The sequence below is a fragment of the Phalacrocorax aristotelis genome, chromosome 7 (genome assembly GCF_949628215.1).
Source record: "Phalacrocorax aristotelis chromosome 7, bGulAri2.1, whole genome shotgun sequence".
Classification (NCBI taxonomy): Eukaryota; Metazoa; Chordata; class Aves; order Suliformes; family Phalacrocoracidae; genus Phalacrocorax; species Phalacrocorax aristotelis.
In genome coordinates this window covers 54620241-54644731 of record NC_134282.1, presented here as the reverse complement: position 1 = coordinate 54644731, position 24491 = coordinate 54620241, and the positions used below count along the sequence as shown (strand labels likewise).

Genomic DNA, 24491 nt, shown 5'->3' with positions numbered 1-24491 from the left:
CTTTTAAAACCTGGGGTTTGTACCTATGGCTTATTTCCCCTGTTTATTACATATTTTGGTATGTGATCACTGGCTAATCAAACACCAACTTATAACCTTCTGTATGGGGGGTGGAAATTCAATGGCATGGGTGGGTGTTAATAGTGAGGCTGAAGGGTGGATGCTTGGGTGAAGCTGGGTCCCTGTTTTGAACTGCTGGGGAGGGAAGGGAAGTGGGTGGGAATCCTGGCAGCGTGAGCTTTATAGATCCTGCTTGAAATGGGTGTTAAAGGGTTGCCTGTTTGAGAAAGTTCATCCCTCCCTCCTGTCCCCAGCCAGTGCTATTTCCCTGGGGTGGAGAGAAACTTAATCCCTTCATTGCGCTTCTGACAATTTTCCTCCAGGTTAAGGTAATAGTAACGTGCCCTGTGTCTTCTGGTGGTGATCTTTTGGAAGTGACTTTATTACCTGTCTCGTGATGGAGCCATGAAAAGCAGCAGAAAGTAAAAATGATATTCCACAATTATCCCTAATGTTTTGTCTGAAAATGGAATTACCTGGTTTTGCTAAGTCCAGCTGGCTGATGGTGCTTGGAAAATAATCTGTGCAGCCTGTTGGGTAACTTCAGTGCTCTGGATAGTGAGATAAATGCTTGCCGTTTGCAGTGGCGCGGGCTGGAAACTTTTAACACTGGGTTCTGTGGAGCATGAAGCCCTGAGGGCATGGTCCTCACTTTCAGAGGTGATGCCTTGCTCACCAACATTTACAAGATAGATTTTAATGAATGTAGTCGATCCTATTGGGTGCCCACAGCAGCATGTGCTGCTAGGATTTCTGAGATTCCAAAATACGGGCTGATCTTATCAGCGTGTGCTTGTGATCTAGTTTGTGTGTAGGAAATGTGTTCTGCCGGTCAAGTTAGAGGTTCTGTCTGTAGCTGTATGACAAGAAGCGAATACAGAATGCTCACGGGTTGGTTTTTCTTGAAGATGGTTGGGGAAAGGTTGGTTTATTGTTCTACAAAGTTATTTTTGTTTCTGACCTTTGCTAATCGATTCCCGCTAGTGAGATTCTAACTGTTGGCCTCTGGGTGGGGGGAAAGGTTGCCTGCTTATTTCTTTAACGCTTGGAAAATAGCTGTGGAGGTGCTCTGTGAAGCTTGAGGTGCATTGTCTTATTGATGTGGGGGTTTTAACCTTTCTGTCCTTTGTGACGAGGCCTGGATTTTGGGGAAGGGGGCTTCTGGACTGCTTGCCAGAGGATGGCTGCTTACTGTGAAACGTGGGATCCTTGGGAGCACGTCGAGCGCAGCTAAAGCTGTATTGTGGAGCAGGGGCAGGTCTCCATCTCTCCGGAGTTGTTTGCATCCGAAGATGGGATGTCGAAGGCAGAGCTGGTGTGAGATATGCACGCGCTTCAGAGATCAGCAGCGCTGCCTGGAGCACCTGCTAGTAATGAGAATGAGCAGATGTAAAACCATGTGGAAACTTCTGTCAACCCTTTCTCCCCTGGGAGAAGTGATGGTGGCTTTTTTTTTTAATTAAGACAAACTGAACATTGCACATAATTAGCGGAAACCATTGTGCAAGAAACAAAGGTAGATGTCTGAGCACTTGCCCTGTGATGATGATCTGTGATTATTAAATTAGTATCTGAACAAGTTCTGTAGCTAGTGACAGCTGACCTCATTCAAGGCTGTTTTAACGCTTTTTTTTCCTGTAGAGACTGCCCAGTTCTGTTGAATGATGGCTCTGCCACTCCGTAAGGCGTGGGACTCTGTGGGTTGGCCCAATACACGAGTAAACAGCTCCTACTGCCCTGTCAGCAGCAGAGCGGGGAGGTATCACCTCGTGTTCTGACCCGACCGCTTTTAGTAGGGGAATGGAAGAATACTGTCTGTTGTCTGAATGTGCTAATCGGCAACTCTACATCTTAGTACGAACAGTAGGATAACTGCTAAAAATTATTTGTAGCACCAGTGTGCTGTAGGATACACATGAGTAATTGAAGGAATGAAGTAAAAAAATAGATGTTTGGTACCCTCGTTTTAACCAAAGATTCCAGATCACGTCTGTGTTGAATTTCTTAAAAGAAAAATCTTGTGCTGCTGGCGGTGCGCGTCGGTTCGTAAGTAAACAAGATTTTCATGGCATTTTGTCGCGACTGCTCTGTGCAAAGACAAAACAGTTTGTGCCAGCTACACTGATCACAGGCTGTGACCTATCAGCAGAATTTTTCCAGCATTGCTGCTGTTGACAGGAGCAAAGCTACCGTTCCCTCTCGCCTGCCTCCCTCGTCTCTGCTGTGGGCAGCCTACAGTGACTTTACGATGCCATCTTCAGGCAGCGCAGCCAAGGCTCAGCAGCACTCTAATATTCAAATGTCAAATCCGAGACTGACTGTGGTTACTCTTTAGAGTATGTTTGGGTTCCAGGAAGCTTTATTAAGGCTTGTGCTAATGTGTGAGTTCCTTGAAAAAATAAAAATCTTTGTGATTCATTTGCATTTAGTTGAATAGAATTAGGCGCTTGTTTGTGTGATGGTTGTGGTTGATGTTGAAGAAACACGAGGTTAGTCAAGACAGGCAATTAGTGGTTCAGCAAAAGCTTTGCGGTGCAGCCTGTTTACAGGTGCATTGTAATTGTCAGGCTCCTTAAAAAGGAGTATTTATCTATGCTTTATCACTTTTGGAATGTAGCAATTAAAAGTATTTTAAAAATGGGAGGTACAGTAAGTGCCTGCATGCAAGCTAAATATCCTTAGCTGATTTGCAGGCATAGTTTTGCAGATAAGGCTGTTTGGTTATCTGGTTTAAGTTCACCTGACCTTTTGCTCAGATATAGCTTATATAGTACTTTGTCAGTATTTAAATATTAATATTTATTAGCAAGCAAATCCTTGTAACATCTGAGAGACTGATACTGTCTCTGTATTTTCATTACTTAGTGGTGGCCTAACAGGATCGGGTCGGGCTGTGACGTGGTATTCCCTTCTCCATACATACATATGTGCTTGAGGCTGCTTCCCTGCATGCTAAATGCAATAGTCACGTCGTGCTTCATCACCCCCTGATATTTTCTGATGCTTCGTTATTAATCAATGGAAGTATCCAAATTAATCGGTGCTCGCCTGAGAGCTTGTCATTTCAAACTAATGGTTTGCCTCATGTCCGAGGAAGGCAGTGTGATAATGCTGCTTTTAATGGCAGATGAAGGCAGATGGACTCTGACCTCGCTGCCACTTTCTCCCCATTTAAAGGGGAAATACTTTCTCCTGGGCGCTTGTGGGGCAAAGCTGGGCTGCAGCAGGACCTGGGCTTCTGGGGCTCCCCGTTATTTTGAGGTGAAAGCTGTGAAGCTCTCGATGCCATAAAAAGGTGTAATGTTCTTTGGTGCGTGCAAGTCTGGCTCCAGTTACTGTAAAATGTACTTAACAGACTGTTTTAAAATGCAGCTGCAAAAGCACTGTTTGTTTCCAGAGTGCATAAGTAGTTCTGATCGCTTCTATTAGTGTCCAGGTTGATCTGGATGTCAGGGCTGAGAATTTGAGGACATTTTATCAGTAAAGCGCACTTGAATTGTATGTTGGCAATGAGGCATGAGGAAGTTGTGGTTCAAAACAATCCTAGCAGACTTTGTATCCTTCAGGAGCTGTATGCGGAGTTCTTTGACGTGTCCGCTCTACCTTGTGCGCTGTTGTAGGTGACGCGGGTGGTTTCTTCCCCCTACCCCAGCCATGTGGAAAAGAGTATCTGGCTGTGCAGGTGGGTCCATGCCGCTCCTTGCAGATGGACATGTACTGTTTGACACAGGTGTAGACCCCTCATAATGGCTTTGAGAGGAGTATTTGACGTGTCGCAGGGATAGCTAGAAGTAGATTTGAATACTTTCTTGACCTTGATGGGGTATGCTAACTCGTAGGAGGAAGGAAAATGCCCTAAGTATAAGGTGAAATCAGGAATGTTTATGATGAGTTTTTCGATGGTTACTGTTTGTTTTTGCTTTAACCTGTTTGAGGAGACTGTTACCTGTATTAATTACAGGATGCAGTTACATACAAACAAGCTGTGCAGCAGCACAGCTGTTAATGTGGATTCTTGAGACGAGCACTTTGGGAGCAGCGCAGCACCAGAGTGGTCCTAGGAAGGCTGTTATTTTTGATCACTGTTTAGGCTAAGCCTCGCCCACTCTGTAGCATTCAGTGACTTTTCTGTAGATGGAGAAATTGCAGTAATTGAGGTGATAACATAACGTGCTGCGTGCGGGAACCTGCTGGGTGGACCAAGAACCCTGTGTTCAAGCTAGGTCTGAATTTTTCCTTATGTAGACTAAACAGTACATCTTACTCCTGCAGTTTTAAACTCCAGAATGTTTTTGTGTGAATACAGACATATCCTGATAAGCAAGATACATTTATAAAATATAAAATGTCACTTCCCCCCTACGCATCTGAGCTAATGCTTTCCCAAACCTGGTATCTGCAGTATTTTCCAGGCGTCTGCAGATAAGCCAGAGCCTGCAAGATAGACGGTTATTAGCTGATGTGCATCTGGACTGTAGGGGGAAGCTACAGCTGGTGCATATCTTTAAAAAAAAATCCTTTCAGTAGTCTGACATGTCCTTTCATTTCGCCGGTCTGTGCGGTCTTTAAATATGTCAAACTACTTCAAAAGCGATCGTCTTGTGCCATAAAATCGCAGGGCGTGGCTGTTCAGATGTTAGTTTGGATTGCAAATGGACTCTGACCTCCGTAGAACAAGCAGGAAAATGAAATGTGCGGGCTGATAGATGTGCCGGGCCTGCCCTTCTCATCTCTGCTCGGTTTACATGACATGTACATTTTTCAAGTAACTCCTTTGTCAGTGCGAGTCCACCTTCCTCTGCAGGAAAACTCCATGAGACCTAAACTGGGGAAATTAATGTGTTGTTAGAAAGAATGGCCTAAAATTAATAATTCTTGTCACTTCTTTGTCAAGAATTGTTCTATCTAATGGCCCTCACAGACTTTAGGAACTGCAGTATGTGTTTTATAACTACTTCCATGAAAGTGTGATGTTATTGTTTTTGTCCAGAGAATTTGTAAGACCGTTGGTGTATTTGTGGGCACTTGCTGTAAGTGGCGATGGCAGTGTTTTACCAGAACTCTCTGCTCTCAGTGTGTTTTATGTGCTTATGTCACCCGCTAATGGCATTAGAGGGAGATGTGTCCCCTTGGGTTTTTTCCATTAATAGGATTATCTGCCTAGCCCAGCAGTGATGGGGAGATGTGTTCGCTTTCACAGGTTTATGTCAGCTTTCAGGCTGAAAGGTTTAAGAACGGCTTTGAATTACAACGGGTATTTCTGAAGCGAGTTTAATGACTGCTAAAGATTGTCCATGTTTTATTTAAATATGGTGTTTATTTACATAGTGGTGTTCTGCAGCTCCTGTAGGCAAAAGTGTTTAGAGACTCTGGATGAGGAGTTCCCAGCTCAGGCGGGAGTTCCCTGAGCAGGACTTCTATTTCAGCAACAAGTTTACTTGTCACAATTTGCTTCACTGCAATATTAAGCCCAGTATTTCTTGTCCCCCCGGCTTTGTATTGTCTTTGTGAAAAGGTCAGTGCCTTTTCAAATGGGAGTCGTACCTCACGGATTGTGTGCAGGCTGGTGACCAGAAATCTCTTCTGGGCTCTTTGCTGGCATGAAAAGTCTTGGAACTTCCCTTCTGGCTGCTAGAATTTCCCTCTGGAGACTATTTGGGTTGAGAAAAATCCCAGAAGAGCTGTTGGGACTAAAGGGTCATGGATTGTTGCTTTCCAGAGGTCTTCAGGGTTGGGTTCTTCATTTGTCTGTCCTGTTTGGGCCCCCATAACCCCAGTATTGTTCTCTCCCCTTGTGTCTCAGGCTCACTAATAAAGCACTCTCTTTGCTCGGAGCTCCTCAGTGGGGACACCAGGCTGGGTGGTCAGTGTGCAGTAATACCGTGCATGGCTTCAGGGACTCTGCCTGTCTTTTGGTTGGTTGGTTGAGAGGGAGAAGATGCCTAGTGGCTTCAAGCTCATATTCCATCAGTATGGTGCATGTTTGTTTATAAATATATATCCTATAACAGTAATATTTAAACATTAACTTTGCTAGTTGCTTCTCAGGCAGTCAGCAGTGTACAGATACATATATATTTTATATATTTTTTTGCAGCCTGTGAGAACTACCCTTGCTGATAGCACCCGGTGGCTTTCATTGCCAGCAACGGTGTGCCCTTTCCACTGCCTTCAGTAACTAGAACATCTCGTCTTGCTTTGCTCAGAGTAATTAGTCTGGGTACTGACTGTGCCCTTAGTGTAAATACCTCTAGTGGCCCTCATTAATGCTCTCACTGCTCTTCTTTAAATACTTAATTGTAATGACGGTTGAGGACATCACAAACAGGCTTGTTTGCAAAGGCTGTATTTTTAAAGAGCCTCCTATAAACTTTGGCTCTGACCTATGCTGTGTGTGCTCTTCTCAGCAGACGACCGAGTGGCGATATTGTTTATCTGCTGGTTGAGAGTACTGCGGTGTGCAGCACAGGAGGATGTGTGATGTTATGTGATGTCCAAAGATACCTACAAGATGAGAACTGCAGATAGGGGGAGTAGCTTGACTTCTGATCTGCTCAGTATCTGGTAAGATGAGGGGTTTTGGGTTCGGAGAGAATAGAAGTAGATAATTGTTCATGCAACATGTAGTGAAGTTGTACAGCCCTTTACCAAAGGGTGCTGAGGATGCGGAAAGCTTACCTGGACCTGAGGAAAAACTGGGGAAGTTAATAGAGCAATTCATTCAGAATTATTAAGCATGTGGATAGAATCCCTCTAGCCCAGGAAGTTTAAATCATTGATTGAAAACTAGGAGAGCTTTTGGAAAAGTATTCTGTGCTTGGGCAGTTTCTGTTCTTTTTCTGAGCATGCTGGCATGTACATGTGTATCTGCCCCGCTCCTGATGGCGTTACGCTACCAGATGGACGTACCTGCTCAGTACAGAGCCCTTGAACTGAGACAGACCAGATACGAGCTGATAGGAGCAAGTACTGCGTTTGGGCCTCGCCAGGCGCTGGAGAGGGGATACTCCCTTATCTTTGGAGACCTGGAGTTGGGAAGAGTTCCTGGGAGGCTGAGCATAGGTGAAAGAGGTGCCCTGGGGGTACAGAAAATGGGCAATATTGGCCTCAGCTAGGCATCTGGGGAACGATTGGCAGCATCTCCAGAGGTCTGCACTGCTGGTGTATCTGGTGATGGCCTTGTTCTGAAATAACAAATCTGAATTGGGTTCCAAACTTTGGTTACACTGAAAGAATGCAACGCAGGCATGCTTCATTAGTTTCTGCCCTTCAGCTCTCTGAGATTCAGCTGCTGTGGAGAACAATTTAATTGGGGTGAGTTTGTAGCCGGGCTGTGTTTACCAAAGCTGCTCAGTGCTGATGGAGCCATGAAAGCTGTTTTTTCTGACAACTGCTGTCTGTGCTTAGTCTGAGCTGGGCAGGAGTGGGGAATGCAGCTTAGCAATCCTAAATCTTGTGGTCTACTGTCTTGGGAGGATCTCCAGCATGAAGGGGCTGCCGGATGAGTGCAGCTCATGAGTCATGAGGAATGTCTGCAGGCAGATAAAAATGGAGAGAAGTGAAACATTTGGGACAGATAAATCAAAGCCTGTTCACCTGGAAGGTGTAGGCTTACCTACATGGTTTCTCACCAAACTGATTTCAGTTCAGTGGGTTTTTATTTCTGCTGTTGCTGTCGCTTGTGAACTGTATTTACTTTTTTTCCCCCAAAATGCCATTTTTGGCTTGAGGAGACAGACTCGGTTCTGGTCAGGAGATAACTGGAGATGACACAGTCATTGCAGTGTTTTCGAGCGGCTAATTGCAGAGAAGCCTTGGGAGGTTCTCTGAGAAACACGTTAGTGCTGCGAGGCAAAGGGCTGGTGCTCACAGCAAGTGATGTGGAATAGTTTAGCAGTTACTGGGAAAGAGCGAGTTTGTGCAGATATGAGTGAGTGATTTTTAAAAACCTCTTTCCTGAGAAGACCCAATTATTAGGTTATTTGCAGTCTCTTGTGTGTGTCCTCCAGGGTGTGTGCGTGGCGTTTTTCTGGCTATGCACCATGTTTCTCTTCTGCAGACAAAACAGCACATTGCTTGTCGTGTTGACCTAGTCCTCTAAATATGGCACTCGGGAGATCTCCATTTAAATTTAAAACTTGTGAGAGTCTACATCTTCCCTGCTGTTAATCATTATGCTGTCTATTTAATGTTTTGACAGCCTCTGTGACTCCTCTCATTTAACATGTTGGGAGACAGACTGGCAGCAGCAGTAAGCTGAAACCAGGTTCCATTCAGAATGGGTTTCATCACTGTAAAAGGAGATGTTTTTTTTTTTTAAAAAACAGAGGCATGTGTGTTTTCTAATTTAAAATCGGTTACATTTCTGTCAAAATAGGATCATGCATTCCATCTGCTCGGCAGTTGTAACTGTCTGAAGTCTGATCGTGAGTCTGGCTTCGGCTTTGGTGCGGTGGAATGGGAAAAAATTACTCCTGCGAGTATTTCAGTCCTCCTCTGTTATTAGTGGCGATAAGTATGACCTTTGTTAATGTCAGTGGACAGTTAATTTGACTAATGTTTGTTATTTTAAAGTGAGTGTTTGCATGTCTGCAGAACATAACAGCACCGTAGTAAAGTTTCGTGCATGCTTGTCTTGTTAGTTAACTATCAAATCTAAAATGCGTTACTCAGGGCATGAGCACGCGGGGAATGTATTAATAGCTATTGCTTTCTATCGCTTGGCTATCAAGTACTGGATTATCAGAAAATAGATCTGGGCTGATGAGACTGTCTACGTATTGTTTACAAGATATTTTAGATCTGGGCAATATTTACTTGTGAGTCTGAGTCACTCTGGCAGTCTGTCGCAACACAGAAACAAAAGCTCCAAAGCTCCGGGAGGGTTTTCTTGGGGATTGCTGGGGAGGGACAGGCTGAGCAGGCGCCGGCCCCGCGAAGGGCTTCGCCGGCTGGGCAGCCTCTGGCCAGGGGGAGCCTGCGTGTTTTTTTTCTTTGAGAGTTATGAAGTCTGAAGATGATCCTGAAGATGGGGAAAATATACTTGGGGATCCAAGCTAAGTGAAGGATGGAGCAAAATGAATTCAGGGCGGTGGAGAGAATACGTTTCTTGAAGCAGCCTGCATGAACTCTGGCTTGGCGCTTTGTGAGCTGCGGTGGTTTGTAACTTGATGCAAGATAAATTGATTGCTTCTGGCAGCAAGGAGCTGCGCTTCTATGATGACTTCTTGGTTCTCTTGTGCAGCTAAAGACGCAGTGGGTATCTTAGATTTCATATCAATGGCAGTAGGTTACAACTGCAAAAATGTGAAAGACTGAATTTTGTAAATGTTTTGTAACTGTTCCTTTTTAATCAATGAGAGTCATGTCTGGCTTTAACAGCGCTTCCTGTGAGGAATTTTCTTTAAATGTTAAATGCTTTCATGGCAATTTTTGATTTAGTACATCCTAAGTAAATTGTATATACTTCCTAAGTGTTACAAGTAAAGGAAAAATATTTCTATTAAGGTGATAGTAACTTAAAAAATGCTCTTGTTAATCAGAAGATCTACAAAATAGGAAGGAGGAATGGTTGATGAAGGGTTTTCTGTAGATTTGAGTTTGTGCTAGCAAGTATAAGCTGCAAGTATGAAACTCAGCAATCTGAACCTGCTTGCAAACACGCAAGATGCGATCGCCTTCCTCTAAGGATGTGAAATGTGTCATATGCAAAAGAACTTAGGGGGAACAGAGCTTGCTGCTATGTATGTATAGTTGCTAAGGTATTTAAAAATAAAACACGAAACTTGCATAGTAAGGTAGCTTATAGCTGAGGAAGCTTTGCGAGCTGTGGGGGGAATACCATCGCAATGCTTGCTGTGAGCAGCCGTGTCGCCAGCGTGAAGGCCTCGTCGTGCCAGCCAGGCCTCATCATTACAACTCCATGGGGCAAACCATTCTACAGATGCAGGGTGGTGGCAGTGGGGTTTTGTTTTTGTTGTTTGGGGTTTTTTTGTACCTCCTCTTTTACCTGGCAAACCCTGGCTCTGGTGCAAGGAGAGACCTTGCTTGCTGCAGCTCTGGGCTCTGACCCCTTTGAGAACTGGCTAAGGGGCATTGGCTCTTTCCATTGCGGGTCTTCCGGTCCTTATGTGAAATCTTCAAAAATTTCCATCTTTGCTAGTAAGACAGTCCTAGGGAGAAGGTAGTTCTGTTTTGATAGAATGCAACTATTTTTTAACATGAAGGTTGTGCGTAGCTTTTGGGTTTTATCCACTATTGTTCTTGCTTTCACATGAAGACTACTCAGACTTCTGCGTAGTGGGTTTGGTGCTCTTAAGGAGGCGGAGGAGTGTGTGATGAACCCAGCCAGCATGAAGGGTACGGGATTGATAGGCTGCTTTCTCACTTAAAGAAACAAAAACGTTCTCAGCTCCTCTGTTTTGGAAAGTATTATGTTTACCGGTTTTAATGCTCTTTATTCAGTGAGGCATGGAACTTCTGATCCACAGTGCTAAGTAACTTCATGCACCTACAGGCTGCTTATGTATCCCCATTATCAGCAAATTCTTTTGCTGTGTAGAGTTAGATTTGAATATAATACTCCTTTATAAGCCTTTTCTTCTGTTAAAAGCTTCTTGAATATCAAATCATCAGTGTCCAGCTTAGCTGTGAGGTTTCTGTCTCAGAACAGAATTTCCCGAAGAGTGTAAAGCAATTCAGAAAGGATGGTTAGGCAATGAAGAGAGCAGGCTCCGTGTTTTGGGATGGGATGCTTGGCCTGTGGCCAGAAATTCTAAATTTGAAGTAAACAAGGAAAAAGCGGGGGCGACAAATGTCTGAGAGTGAATATGTGGTGGTCTATTTATAACCGACTTGTACTCTCTTTGCACTGTACATTGCTTTGGTAATTGCAGACAACTTAAAGCTATAAACTTTGAACTTTTCTTCTGCAGCTCAACAGATGTTCATCTCCTGAATATCACACTTAGCTAGACTTTCACCCTTTGAACAGTCTGACAGAGTCAGGAAAAACTGTGTCCTCTTGCATATTTTTAGTGCCTCCATTTGATGTTAAAATACGAAAACTGCTTGGGACCTGCTGGAGCTGGGTCAGATGTATTTTTAAGAGTGGCCAGATTCAATGAGTTGAAAATTCAAGCACATTTCTGTACTGATGTTGTGTGTGATTGCACACTGACTCCCAGCGTTTCAGCATTTGGTTTCGTGCCGTGTGGGGTTGAGGTCCGGTCCGGCGTTGGATCGGATCCGCTGCCATCCCCCGCTGCGTGCTTGTGCCTTTCCTTCCTTGGTACCTGGCTGCGGGCCGATCAGGGCAGCGAGCTGGTTCAACGGCAGTTCTTTCCAAAGATGTTTTCTTATGGATCAGCTTGCTGGGCAGCTGCAGGGTGAGCGTGCTCTCCTGGCCGGAGGCATGTGAAGCGGAGGGAGAGTGGCTGGGGAGGGGAGGGAGGCTCTTCTTGGCAGCAGCCTGCTCTTACGAGGGTTGGGAAGTGGCGTCAAACTCGGCACCCCTGTGAGAGGGTGAAAGAATGTTTTGAGGAAAAGCAACTTGTTGGTAAGGTGAAAATAAGAGTCTCTGTGTTTTGGTTTTCTGATGTTCTTTCATCAGTTTTAGTTATGCGTTGGGCATGAAAAACTAACTTTCAGCAAAGCTGGGAAGCTCAGCTGTTCTTGATAAACGTGAACTTAAGGGAGGGCTAAATTTAGTACATATTTCATGTGTTGCTGACTGTTGAATTCATGAAAACTGAAGCCTGCCGTTGATCACATCTTATAACTGTCCTGTTCAAAATATCTCTCAAAGCTTGGTCTCACCTGTTGAGTTCTCTGGCACCTTTACTCCGTCAGGGTTGATAGAGAGGAAAATTGTAGCAGCTGTGTTTTATCTGCTCACTTCCTTTTGAAACAGTTTGGGTTTTTAATGAATACTGAAAAGCTTATGCTGGAGATGATTACGTAGATTGGAAGTTGTAGCAGTACTATTTTGGGCTCTGTTACTTGCAGTTCCTCACTTATCTGTTCCTTTGTGTTGCATCTATGTTAATTTGTAATTTTTGAGGCGTGGACCGATAATTAATATATAGAAATGAAATTATTGCCTTATTTAGAGAGTTACAATTCAGATGATTGACTGTTTCAGTTGGAAGGGACCTACAATGATCATCCAGTCCAACTGCCAAACAAGATGAACAAGAAACTCTCCAGTTTTCAAACAGTTAATCGAGTTAATTGCTTTGTCGATGCGAGAGGACAGTTGATGTGACTTCCCTAAAGGGAATGAGACAAAGAGACAGCTTTTCACATACATAGGTGTGAGAGAGAAAAGTGGGGGACAGTTCGTAATGTGCGTAGTGGAGAGACTAAAATGTGATAACTGGGCATTAGGGAAAATGCAGGTCCCCTCGGACATTGCAGTTTCCTTTCCTTTCCCTTTCCTTCAGCGGAGCTGTTGAGAGTTAGACGAGCACCAGGACAACAGCGCAGAGCTATAGCTGGTCTTGTGAGGGGTTCCCTGTCTGCGTGACTTCTGACATCCCTTCTGAACACACCGAGATGGTTTTGAGATATTACAAGTTGCTCTTCTATAACGTGTGTATGTGTGAAGTACACATGCTAGCCCTTCTGTCGTTGTGTGATGTCCTTAGTTTATCACAGCCCCGTGTAGCGGTGTTTCATGTTTGTTGATCTACCACCGTGGGGGGAGAGGCGTATTTTTTTTGGTCAGGATCGAAGTATCCATGATGTGAGAAGAGAAAGTAAAGATGAAGTGAAAAGATAGCTTGTCTGGGCAGCCTCACATGGCAGGCAGAGGGGCCAGAAGGAGGTGTCTAAAGACAACCTAGTACGAGAAACTGTTTGCAAGCTTTTTATTTGAGAATGAGGATAGGGATCTACTGTGCGTGGCTTTAGTTTTAGTCTTACTAGACAGAACAAAGCAGAAAGAGGAAAACCAAAGAGGCTCAATCCTAAAGGTCTCCTTTAGGACCAAAATGACTTAACCAGAGCACCGTACATCCCATGCGAACAGCGTGACTGAAATGCTGCAGTGTTGTTATACACAAATAACTCTAAGCATCTTAACAGGTACAACTCTGTAAACCGAGATAGTTTTGTTCCCCCCCCACTGCCAATTGCATACGATTCAGCCCCTTATTGCAGTTGCTTTAGCAGATCAATACTGTACCAAAAGCTGACTTTCTTTTCTAATTCTCTCGTATTCAGCTGAACACAGACTGGAACAAATATGATGACAGGTTAATGAAAGCAGCTGAAAGGGGCGATGTGGAAAAGGTTTCATCAATCCTTGCCAAAAAAGGAGTCAGTCCTACTAAACTGGATGTGGAAGGGAGATCTGCGTAAGTAACTTCTGATACTCCAGTAGTGCTGTTGGGAAGCTACTGAAAGTTACTCAATTCCTAAATCTTGCTGCTCTAAAAACTCCTTTTAATATCTAAATCTATGTAATACATCATGTTAGATTCCAGCCTCATCTAAACTAGGATAGCTGATATCTAGAATGCCAAATGCTCATTAAAAAAATCTTCACTTCAAAGTGAAGATCAGCATTTGCATACTTGCTTCTGCCATATTTGAATGTTAGAGAAATGGAAAGCGCATTGGTTTTTCACCTGGCTCACTGATTCAGGGTAAATAATGGCTACTTCTCCAAAAAGTCATCTTGTTCCTTAAAATAAAATCTGTAAAACACTCAACTGGATTTGGAAGCGGTCCAAAGCTGGATTTGTACTGTGTAATGCTTTTAGTATGCAGCTGCTTGCTTTGACTTTCCTGGTTAATATTACCATTTTTGTCTATAACACAGATGTGCTTAAGCAAGGTATTTTCTACTTTTAGATTCCATGTTGTAGCGTCAAAGGGAAACCTGGATTGCTTGAACACCATCCTTATTCACGGAGTTGATATCACAGCCACTGATGCTGCAGGTAGGCTTCCTCAAATGTCCAAGTGCAACTTGCAGAGGTTCTCAGCTTGGTTTTGGTTGTGGAGTTGGGATTAAGCTAAACTACAGGGTGGATGTTCTGCCTTTCATGGACATCCCTGTGGTTGGCAGAAAAGCTATCCTCTGTGTGACTTGTTGCCGAACTTAGCGGAAACTGGTTGTGGCCAGTAACACAGGTTCATGAGCGCCCCTGACGTGCAGCAGGACTAGTGAACTTCGGCTTTGTGCTGCTGTAACCTTGTATATAGCCTCCTCCAGTCTCTCTGGTGAGATCAGTATTTCTGGTTGAGAATAACAATATAAAAACTGTTTTAAATGAATTTGTGTTCGCTTAAATACTAAGGGTATTTCACAGAGACTTGTAAGGTACGGTACGCGATGAGGATTAGAATGAAATGATATGGTGGGTGTTCATGTACCCATATCAAGCCCTTCAGAGTGCCTCTGCACTACCTTCTTGGTTTACGTGTGTGAGACTGGAGTTTACGTGAGGGTTATGAAAGAGGTAATTAAAAATGGATGCTAATTTTGCCTCACATGGCTTACCTTTATACATTTAACAAATACTGCCTTGTTTTCAACTTCCTTACAGAAATAATCTAGCCTGCTTTCATATGACAGATTTTTTTTTAAGACTTTTATGGAGTTGTTTGCAGTATTTTGAGATTAATTTTGCTATTCATGAACTTGAATCCTTGGTTGCAGTTTGTCTAAAATAAGACTATTTAGCAAATAATGAAGTATATATGAGATGACTTAGTCATAGCACCAGTGGCAATAAGGAGGGGAAGTGACCATTGTACCTAAACTGATGTGGATGTTGATCTGAACTGTCTCCTGTTGTGAAATCAGCCTTGCAGGCTAATGCCACACGTGTCTTGATGTTTCATACATCTAACGCATGAGCAGTAATGAAGCATATGGAATTATGGAGGAGGCAGAAGACCTTTTTTTTTTGTTGAGATGAAATAGGCTGCTAGTGCTTTAGTGAAGTACAACTTGATTTCTTACGAATTAGTGTTATGTGATTGCTCATAGACTTGGAGAAACAGCACAGGCGTGTTGAGTTTGGGTGGTATTTCTAAATGTATGTTCAAAATGGATCCTCAGTTGATGTTAATTTCTCTCTTTTTAGGTAGAAACGCATTGCACCTAGCTGCAAAATACGGACATGTTTTATGTTTGCAGAAGCTGTTGCAGGTATTGAAAAATCCAGTCTGTCTATTGTTATGGTCTTTATTCTTGAGAAGGCAAAAGGTGCTTTTAAATATACTGACTCGAAATTGGGATATGCCAGTCATCTCTCTCTTTTTAAATTACATTATTTTTTCAAAATAAGACAGTCATGGGGAAAAGACCCTTTTGTATTAACAGGTTGTGGCTGAGAGAGTGCTAAAATAAAGAAAAGCATCTTTTCCTTTCTTCACGTAGGCAATCAAATCAAGCTGCAGTTTCTACTTAAAGAAAGTGGAGCTGAGTGTCTCTTAAAGCCTGGTGCTCCTTTTCTGAATACATTTGCATGTAGGAACAGTAACCCTGAAAGGTCTGCTCAAAAGTAGTGTTTTCTTCAAAAGATGGGCATTTATCTCTGTAATGTTTCATTAATGAAACAAGAGTGGGGGGTTGTCTTAGGTTTGTGTGATATTTGTTTTTTCTTCATTTACTGCTGGTCAGCTTATGCTCTTTTGATTTTGTTTGTTTTTTTTTTTAATTTCTAATGGGTTCTTTTCATCTTCTGTTTATTTGATGCGAGTCTCCATGCAGCTATAAATGACACATTTTCTGTGGAGTGCCAGAACTAGTAGTGATACTGGTAGCGACAGACTAATGACAAGTAGTGGAGAATCTTAGCCCTAGTGGATGAATGTTTGAAAGTGTTTGGGAAGTCTGTGGTGAATTGCACGTGCTCTTTGCACGGTCTTAATTTACTTCTACAACTTTTGATCGATGTGTTTCAAGCATTAAAGTGCATGTACCCATAGCTCTTCCTTTCATGTGTCATGGATTTCATGTGTCATGTATATTTGCAAACTACAAACTTAATTTTTTTCTCCTTAAATCATTTTTATTGCTTTAATTAAAACCTCAAAATATTTAATGTTTTGTAAGCGCAGTCTGATTCCGAACTGATAACGGGGGTTACTATTTTAACAGTACAACTGTCCAACGGAGAACGTGGATCTCCAAGGAAGAACAGCTCTTCACGATGCAGGTAAAAGGTTTTGCTTTTCTGGCAGCTGGAGTATGATGTCTAGATTTAATTGATGGATTAACTTTCAGATGGGCCAAATTCTTCTCTCTTAATTTTGGTGACAGAAGTAGGAGAAAACATTTTATGTTATGACACTTGTCCTCAGTAACAAACTTGTAACAGACTTAGCAGAGGTTGTAGGTCTGAAAGTCTCTTCTGATGCTCATAAATTGTCTAGTGACATCTTAAGCAATACTGTGAGCAGCGTTCTAGAGCAATGATGTTAGTACATTAAGATACCTTTAATTCAGATTGTCTGAAGCCTTGTTTTGCTATGTGGTGCCTTGGACAGGGGTGTTTGATTCCATTCACATGCTTTTGGGACGGTTGTGAGAGAACTAAGTTGTAGAGCCTTGTTGTACTTTAACTGAGTTGTACTAATTTTTGTGAAACAAATACACCCAAGGAGGTATTTGAGGTTACACGAAGGCTGTTTTCAGCAGTATAACTTGGTCTTTGTCTCTTGAAAGCTATGTCGGACTGTTCCTCTAGCATACAACTACTGTGTGATCATGGGGCCTCAGTGAATTCAAAAGATGGAGTAAGTTGCCACTCACAGCCCTCTCCGGTACAAACCCTATTAGAGGTCTTGTGCCTTCTCTGCTTTCTCTCCCTTTCCTTACTTCTTCCCCCCTTCCTCTCTTCAGGATGGGAGGACGCCACTAGTGCTGGCCACTCAGATGTGTCGTCCTACAGTGTGTCAGCTTCTGATAGACAGAGGAGCGGATGTTAATGCAAGGGACAAACAAAACAGGTAATGCATGCAGAGGGTTGTCAGGATGCCTGCTGCGTGCAAAGGCTAGAAAGCTATCCCTTGGCTTTCAGGCTGCAGAATAAATATGCTAAATTCAGTGGAAAAGAACCTGGATTTAGTTTGCAAGTAGATGTGCCGGTTCAGTAACGCAGATAAGCATGGCTTTTTTTATTGCTTGTTCTTGCATCTAAAACACGTACAGGCTTTTTACTGCCAGCAGAGAAACTGCAGCTGGTTGCTTTAAGGGTTTGTCTGTCCAAAGCTGCATCTTGCACCCTTTGGGATCAATATGCAAGATGGGTCGTGGCAAAAGTGGTACTCTGTCAAGAAGTACTTGAGTCGCACTGGAGCTCCGAAGGGACCTTGAAGCGTTTGCTTCTATATTCGTGGAAGGGCACTGGGGGAAGGGTTTTATTTGTTGCTGCTACTCCTGCCAGTTATTTCTTGGAGGATGACTGCCTGGTGGCCAATGGACATGAGGCAGCTGTGGGACAAAGCGTGGGAGCTTGCATTGTATGCTGTGAAGCTGGCAAGTGTTTGGAAGGCATTGCCAGGGCTCCCAAGCACTTGCATCTCCCAGCGTTGCCTAAACTTCTTGTCTTGTGTTTGTTGTGTCTATTGAGATTTGTATCTACGTAGAGAGGAAGCCAAAAGTCGCATGAGTCTTTCAAAGGCAGCAGGTTTATGCTGGGTTTCATGAAAATACTGCTGTTGTAGTGTCTAAATATTTGTTAAAAAGCGAACAAAAACATTGACTAAATGACTTTTTAAAGCTTAGTGTCCCCTCTTGATAGAGGAAAGATTCCTTGACTCAAGTTTCCATGATTAGACCAAAGTGTACAAAGGATTATTTCTGTGATTGCTCCGTTACAGCGTGAGATCCCCGAGTCTCTGAATGCAATCTTTCTCCCCGTCCTCAGGACTGCCTTAATGTTAGGCTGTGAATACGGCTGCAAGGATGCAGTAGAAGTTTTGCTCAAAAATGGTGCGGATGTTAGTTTGACTGATGGCCTCGGTCATGACTGTGCTTACTATGCCAGAATTGGTGACAATATTGACATTTTGGCTTTAATAAAAGCTGCTGTTGAGGATTCCAGCAAAGGTACGAAGAACATGGCTATAACAATCTTTCTTTCACTTGAACTGTCTTTCGGAGGGCAGCTGTAGTCCTTTGAACAAAAAGGCGATAAACTGCCTGGTTGGGAGGGGAAAGAAAGCTTTTGGGTTTTGTTTGGGTTCAGTAAAGCTTTTAAGATTAATGCAGGCTCTGATGCCTTGAGGTAATAACACTGCTGAACCTGGGGTCGCGGTATTGATCATAGGAGTTATTTAGCCTGATTTATAGAAGAGCTTTGTCCTTGCAAATGTTTCCATATCTGATTAACTGGGGCGGTGGTGAATCTGTTTCTTGAAATGTCCTCCCAAGATCAAAACTTGATAGAATTAGCTGAACGTGGTACATGAGTCCGAAAGAGATGCATTTTTTTTAACTTCCTGTTTTTGTGGTGCTTTTCCAGCAAGAGACACCTTGAAGAAAGGGCAGCCTGAACGAAAGGTAAGGCTGCTTATACAAAGGACCTCCTAAGGCGGTGTGTCACTGGTGTTGAGAGGGTGATTAAGACTGAGTTATGACGCAAAACTAGTTCAGTATTTTTTGAATTCTTAACTTCATATGTAGCTGAGAAGATTCCCTCTGTAATCAGATGGTGTGTCTATTTCTATTTGAAAAATATGCGATGATCTGCATATTCAGGGTTAGAGTTTTGACAAGCATCCCACTTAGTGTCTGGATGAGATCATGAGTGACTTCTTAGTGAGAAGCAGTCTGTCAAAATGAATGTTGGTAGTGTTGCCCCCCAGTGGAAGCTGAAATGGAGGCTGAGAGCAGCCCGCTGTCCCCAGAAATGGATGTCTGTAGGACACAACAGGAATAATATAAATTAATACTTTACTGTTGCAATAATAGATTACTAATATACCGCAGAAGTGGAATCGGCTGCACGGGCAGGAGGAGGTGAATGTCAAGCTGTATCAGAAGGAACATAGTGCTCAGGTAAGCGAGAAGGATTCCTGTGACTTGCGTATTCCCATGTGCATAATGAACCAGACATGCTAAAGACAAGATGTGCCTGTAAGTAAGCATTACTGATTCCATTAAGAAAGGTCATATATTGCTGTTTACTTAAAACTTAATTGCGTGACTGTGTAATGTGGCAATTATGCAGATAAGCTGTGAACTTCAGCAAAAAGAAATACTTGTTTGTGTAATAAGTAGTTGCAAGTCTCTTCATGTCTTAACTTTTCCTGTCTCTTAACCTTCTGTCTAGTACTTTTGCCTGCAGTAAAATCATAGGGTCACAAATGAGGAAGATTTATTTTATTAACATTAAGTGTTGTACTAAAAATACCCTGTGTCATAATTGTTCTATTAACCAGTATTAATTTTCTCATCTCGTTACTATGTCATTACAGTTTTCAAAAAGGTAAACAACGTTTAAGCTATGGGGAACAAACCACTGAGAAATTGAGGCCTTCGTTCTGAAATGCTTTGTAATAAAAGGATAAAGATCTCTAAATGCAACTTCTCTGGTTTGAGCTAAAGTAGTTACCACAGTTAAGAAGGCGATGATCAGGCAAGAGTTGAACATGCTTTATTGTTTGCATGTGAGCACTGAACTGATTGACAGCGCAAAGACCTCTATTGTTTTCATGTGTTGGAGTCACACGTTACTAGGGCGATCCTCGTGGCTGCCGGAACAGTTAGCACGTTTAGAGGTGGTTACGCTTCCGTGCTCTTAAGGCTTTTTCATTACACCTTTGGCTGCAGTGGTTGGGTGTCAGGAACTCTTTTGACATTAGTTCCTTTTACTTGTTAATAGACAGCAGATAAGCAGCCTATTGAGTGCTGTCAGCATTGAATGTAATCTTACTCTGCTCATACTTTCAAAACCTGTATGTATGCTGCTATGGCAATGAGCTAGCTGGAGTCAAAAAATCTTCAACACTCTGGAGCTTGTGCTTCTGTAAACCTTCAGAGTGAAACAGACCTGGAGTAAGGCCACAAAATCATTAGGGGTTTTGTTAGGTGAGGCTTGGTGTCTTTAGTATCTGTTAAAATTGTTGATTCAGATTCTTTAGTTCTCCCAATCTGTGTGTAGTGTGGTGGGTTTTTTATTTTATTAATTTTTCTTTTACTTACTTTTTAAGGAGTTGGAGTTAGAAAATCAAGATTTGAAAGATCGAATGAGGGAAGCGCAAGAGGGGCAAAGGATGCTGCTGGATAGAATCAGTGGGCTACAGCTGCAACTGAACGAGGTAAACCTACTATTGGAATAACTTGTCTTGAAAGCTGTAATAACCACCTGGCACTGGCAATGAAGGCTGGTAGAGGTAGAAAGGAAAGCACGTGTGATTAAGATGCTGTCTTCACTGCTTTCCTGTGAATTCACAGAATCCTTTAAGCTGGAAGAGGCCTTAAGATCCTCAAGTCCAAGAACTATTTCTATGTGTCACTGTCATTTTCTGCTGCAGAAGCCTTTGGTCTTGTAGTAGTATTCAAAATGTGAGGCGACATGTTAAAACATCATTCACTGGTACTCATAAACCTGAGTAATAACGTTTATGGCTCTACTTTGCAATGTAACATGAACCATGGGATGTTCTGCTATGTTGTAATTTAGAGAGTAAACTTCATCTGCACGATTAAATGTAGGTGGTGTGTGTCAGTACTTTACCTTAACCAGTTCTTATTTTCCAGCTGCTGTTGTAAGTGGAAACACAGAAAAATCTTCAATTGGCAAAAATAGAAACAAGGGTTTTCAACAGGGAGTTTCTCACCCAAATTTGAAAGCGTGTTTTTAAAAAAGTTCCCTCTTCTCAGAGGTCTAAATGACCAGCATAACTGAAGAGGAAAATAAAAACAGGATTAATTTTTTTCTTTGCGGAGACTCATGTTTGTTCATTCACTGTATTTTTGCAGAGGTGCATTTAAAAAGTGTATGCAGCTTCCCCTAAATGTAGCACATGGATAGAAAGACTATTTCTTCTCGTAATCATTGGCTTGTCTGAACTTGTCTCTTAAGCATTGCCTTCCTAAACAAACAAAAACCACAAACTGCTCACTTAACGCTCACTTTCCAAAATCGCCAAACTTCTACTGAAATCTGTACTTTCTGCCCCAGTAGAGTATGATTTAGATACTAGGAAACTGGAATATCTTTCCAATTATGCAAGTCAAGAGGCATGACGCTGTCAAACATCCTTAACTTCTGCTTATTTTTTTCTCTTGCCGGAGGTTAGATGGTAAATGGAAGGGCAGCAGTCAGAAGCACGTAGCATTAGAAACTGGGGTAGACTCGTCAGCTAGTGAACTGTGTATGAGCCCCTGAAACATTATTGGAAAATGATTTGTGGGGGAATTTTTTTGTTATTTTTGCAGGAACAAATGTTTGCAGATGATCTTGAAAATGAGGTACGATACATCACCTTAAAGTGTAATAGAACTATGAAATAGGGGAAGTGACTCTTGCATTTAAGTAATGGTATTTAAAACTGTCAAGAAAAGCTATACCTATAAATGCTAATGAAATACCTATTGATATGTACGTAGTTTATACAGCATTTCTATTGCTACAAATAATACATGTAATACCTATGGCTCCTTTAAAGCAAGTGTAATATTAAAAGTATCTCTTTAATGACTTTCGGTAATGCAAGGCTAATAAATGCAAATAAATTAAACAATAGCAAATTATGTTGGTGCATATTCACTTGACTGATGCTTCAGGACTCCTCTGTAGAATAGCAGTGTTGTGCAAGAGCTTCAGAATCAAAACTTTCGGTGTCCTTTCAGTGCTGATCTTGGTTGAAGTTCTCCCTAACTTTTCTGGGATTGCTTGAGATCTTATAAATCTGGCCATTCTTGTGGCTTTGGCTATTTGGCACTCTTTCTCTTTCAGAAAGATGAGTTGAAGAAAATCCTAACTGCCAAGGAAAAGCAGCAGGAAGAAAGCTTAAGAACTATTGAAGCTCTCAAAGCTAAGCTCAAATATTATGAAGTATGTTAATTGATTTGAAATGTAATATAGCAATTGATATTTACAGTAGTAAATACTTAGGCAATTTTAAATTGTTGAAAGTCTTAAATAGCTATCTCGTTGTAAAAGCTTGCCCTGCCCTTTAATCCCTAGCTTAACATGTAATAAAACTTTGAAATGAATTTTCAGTTTTATTTTTGTTTCTTGTTTTCTTTTAGGCTGACTTTGTGGGATCTGGAAGTAACTTCGGTAACAGTAAGTATATTTAATTCTTAGAACTTGCCATGCGTGACACAGTGTTAAAATACAGAGGTGAAGGGTAGAGTTTTTTCTGCCATCTCTTCCTTTTGTTGGTCTTCACTACAGCCAAGCCTAAGGTGTGTGCCCACGCCTCAAAGCACAGACCTGAGTGCTAGGGCACTATTGATCAGTCTCGCTTACGAGCGACTGGTCTTGTGAAGGAAAGGTGCATTGTAACCCTGCACATCTTCTAATGATGTGAAAAACAAGCTGAGCAAGGCCCGTGCTCCAGGCTGAGTCTTCCCCTTTCCGTTCTTCATATCTTAAACAACGCTCACGTCTAGCTTGTGACAAGAAAACTGTGGTCATCGTGAAAGCTTGAGCGTAGGCAGGTTTGAAAGTGACTTCAAACACAAGATCTCAGTTTACACTTGTATTGGCAACAAATCTGTTTGCAGAAACTGAGGTCTTTTGCATCCAACTCGGTTACAGGCCTGTCTTGCACTTGTGTAACTTAAAATACTACTCTGTCATGAGCTGTCGCGAGAGCTGCTGGACTGCCTGTTGGGGAGGATCGCTTGTTTGGAGTGCAAGCAGGTGCTTTTCCCTGGAGTGTTCATGTGCAGGCCTGCAGCCAGCTCCAGGTGGCTTTCACAACTGCCAGGCTCTGTATTGTTATGCAAAGCATAGTAGGGGTATTTTTTTGGTTAGTGGGAGTTTACCCAGACTTCCTATGTGACTTAATTAAGGAGGAGTTGCTTTAATACCAAGTACTTAAACGCCAGCCTGCAGCTTAGCGCAGTCCCGTTGAACAGAATAAAATTAGGAAGGAAAATCATAGTTCTTGTGATGATGTTTTACTGTTTTTAAACAGAGACTAAGTGCTGTTTGCTTTGCAAATCTAGGGAAAGAAGATTTATTACTTAAGCAAGGCCAAGTGTTTGCTGTGGAATCACAGGTAATAAATATTTTGCCACTTGAGAGAATTCTAAGATAGTTATGCTTGGGAAAACTAAATATAAATGTACATATATTAAACATTGCTTCTGAATACAAGATTTTCTGTAACACTTGCTTTGAGTTTATTTTTAACTGCTGGTGCCCTCTAGAGTTACGTATGTGACATAGCTCTAAATGCTGGGAAAATGTCAAATCTAAACGGTCTGTTATGAACATTCTTAAAGCTGGATCAAAAGGCAGAGTAAAGTGCAACTGGTTGTTCACCTCCAGAATTTTTTCCTATTTTAAATTCAGCTAAAACTTAGAAGACTTTATTTTCCTGCCAGCTATATAATAATTAGCTGCTGACTTTGTTTGCTGATAGATAGCTACCTTTTAAAGCCCCAATTCAGATATTAACAAGGCCTGTCAGGCCCTTACAGAGAATCATATGTGACAGGGATTGGTCCTAACTGACAAACTGTTCTAACACTTGAGTATTTCAGCTGGAATGCTTCCAGGCGTGAGTGACAGCTAGAAATAAATCTCAACATCCTATGCTTTCTTGCCAGATTTCACCAATATTTGTATGTTCTGCTGGTAACATAGAAATCCAGTCTCTTCTGCCATGTTTTACATAGTTATCCAAATGGTCTTAGGATTTTCTTTATTCTTAGTTGAAGTTTAAAATTAGTTGATGTGCAATTCTTAAAAAAAAAAAAAAAAAGGGAAGCCAACCAAAAAAAAACCCCAAACCATGTCCCAAGGCAGGAATTAAGTGGCTCTAAGCTAGTCATGACTGGAAGCACGTACTGCTCTCTGGACCTTGGAACGAGATTGAGATCGTTGGAGCCAGCCTGTGCCATGTAATAGCCATCACGGCTCGTAGGGAAGCGAAGGTTGGCCGTGAAGACCACGTGGCAGGGGAGCAAAACTGTTTTTTGAGAGATCCTTTACTGGACAGTAAATTAGATGACTGTTTTCTTCAGTCTTTTCAGAGAGAAGGTTCTGTTAGCCATGACATACTCTGTTCTGGTTCCTTTTAAAATTTCTTTCACATGCTTGAGGCACAGGGGAAATATCTTAATTTATTGAATTTCTTCTAGCAGATGAGTGATTAAATATGAATAACAAGGGAAAGGAATGTACTGTACCTGCACTCCACTGTCAGTAGGGTCCATTGATTGGGAAACAGTAATGTAGGGCTATATCAAGATTTTTACTGTTATAGGCTGAAATACTCAGGTT

General features: G+C 42.2%; 1 protein-coding gene across 2 annotated transcripts in view; it reads left to right on the top strand.

Annotated features, from left to right (window-relative positions):
* The window catches only part of UACA (uveal autoantigen with coiled-coil domains and ankyrin repeats), a 34195-nt gene that overhangs the window by 2036 nt on the left and 7668 nt on the right, over positions 1-24491 (top strand). Inside the window, exons 1-15 of one of the 2 annotated variants that reach the window (XM_075100842.1) lie at positions 9249-9315; positions 13285-13418; positions 13918-14006; positions 15159-15223; positions 16178-16235; positions 16745-16815; positions 16922-17028; positions 17949-18130; positions 18546-18583; positions 18995-19081; positions 20236-20343; positions 21467-21499; positions 21987-22085; positions 22283-22319; positions 23210-23262. In XM_075100842.1, coding sequence (XP_074956943.1) covers positions 9277-9315; positions 13285-13418; positions 13918-14006; positions 15159-15223; positions 16178-16235; positions 16745-16815; positions 16922-17028; positions 17949-18130; positions 18546-18583; positions 18995-19081; positions 20236-20343; positions 21467-21499; positions 21987-22085; positions 22283-22319; positions 23210-23262 — 1200 coding nt within the window. In that variant the 5' untranslated portion in view covers positions 9249-9276. Of the gene's footprint in view, positions 1-9248; positions 9316-13284; positions 13419-13917; positions 14007-15158; positions 15224-16177; positions 16236-16744; positions 16816-16921; positions 17029-17948; positions 18131-18545; positions 18584-18994; positions 19082-20235; positions 20344-21466; positions 21500-21986; positions 22086-22282; positions 22320-23209; positions 23263-24491 lie in introns of those variants that run through there. The other variant, XM_075100841.1, reaches the window with a different exon arrangement.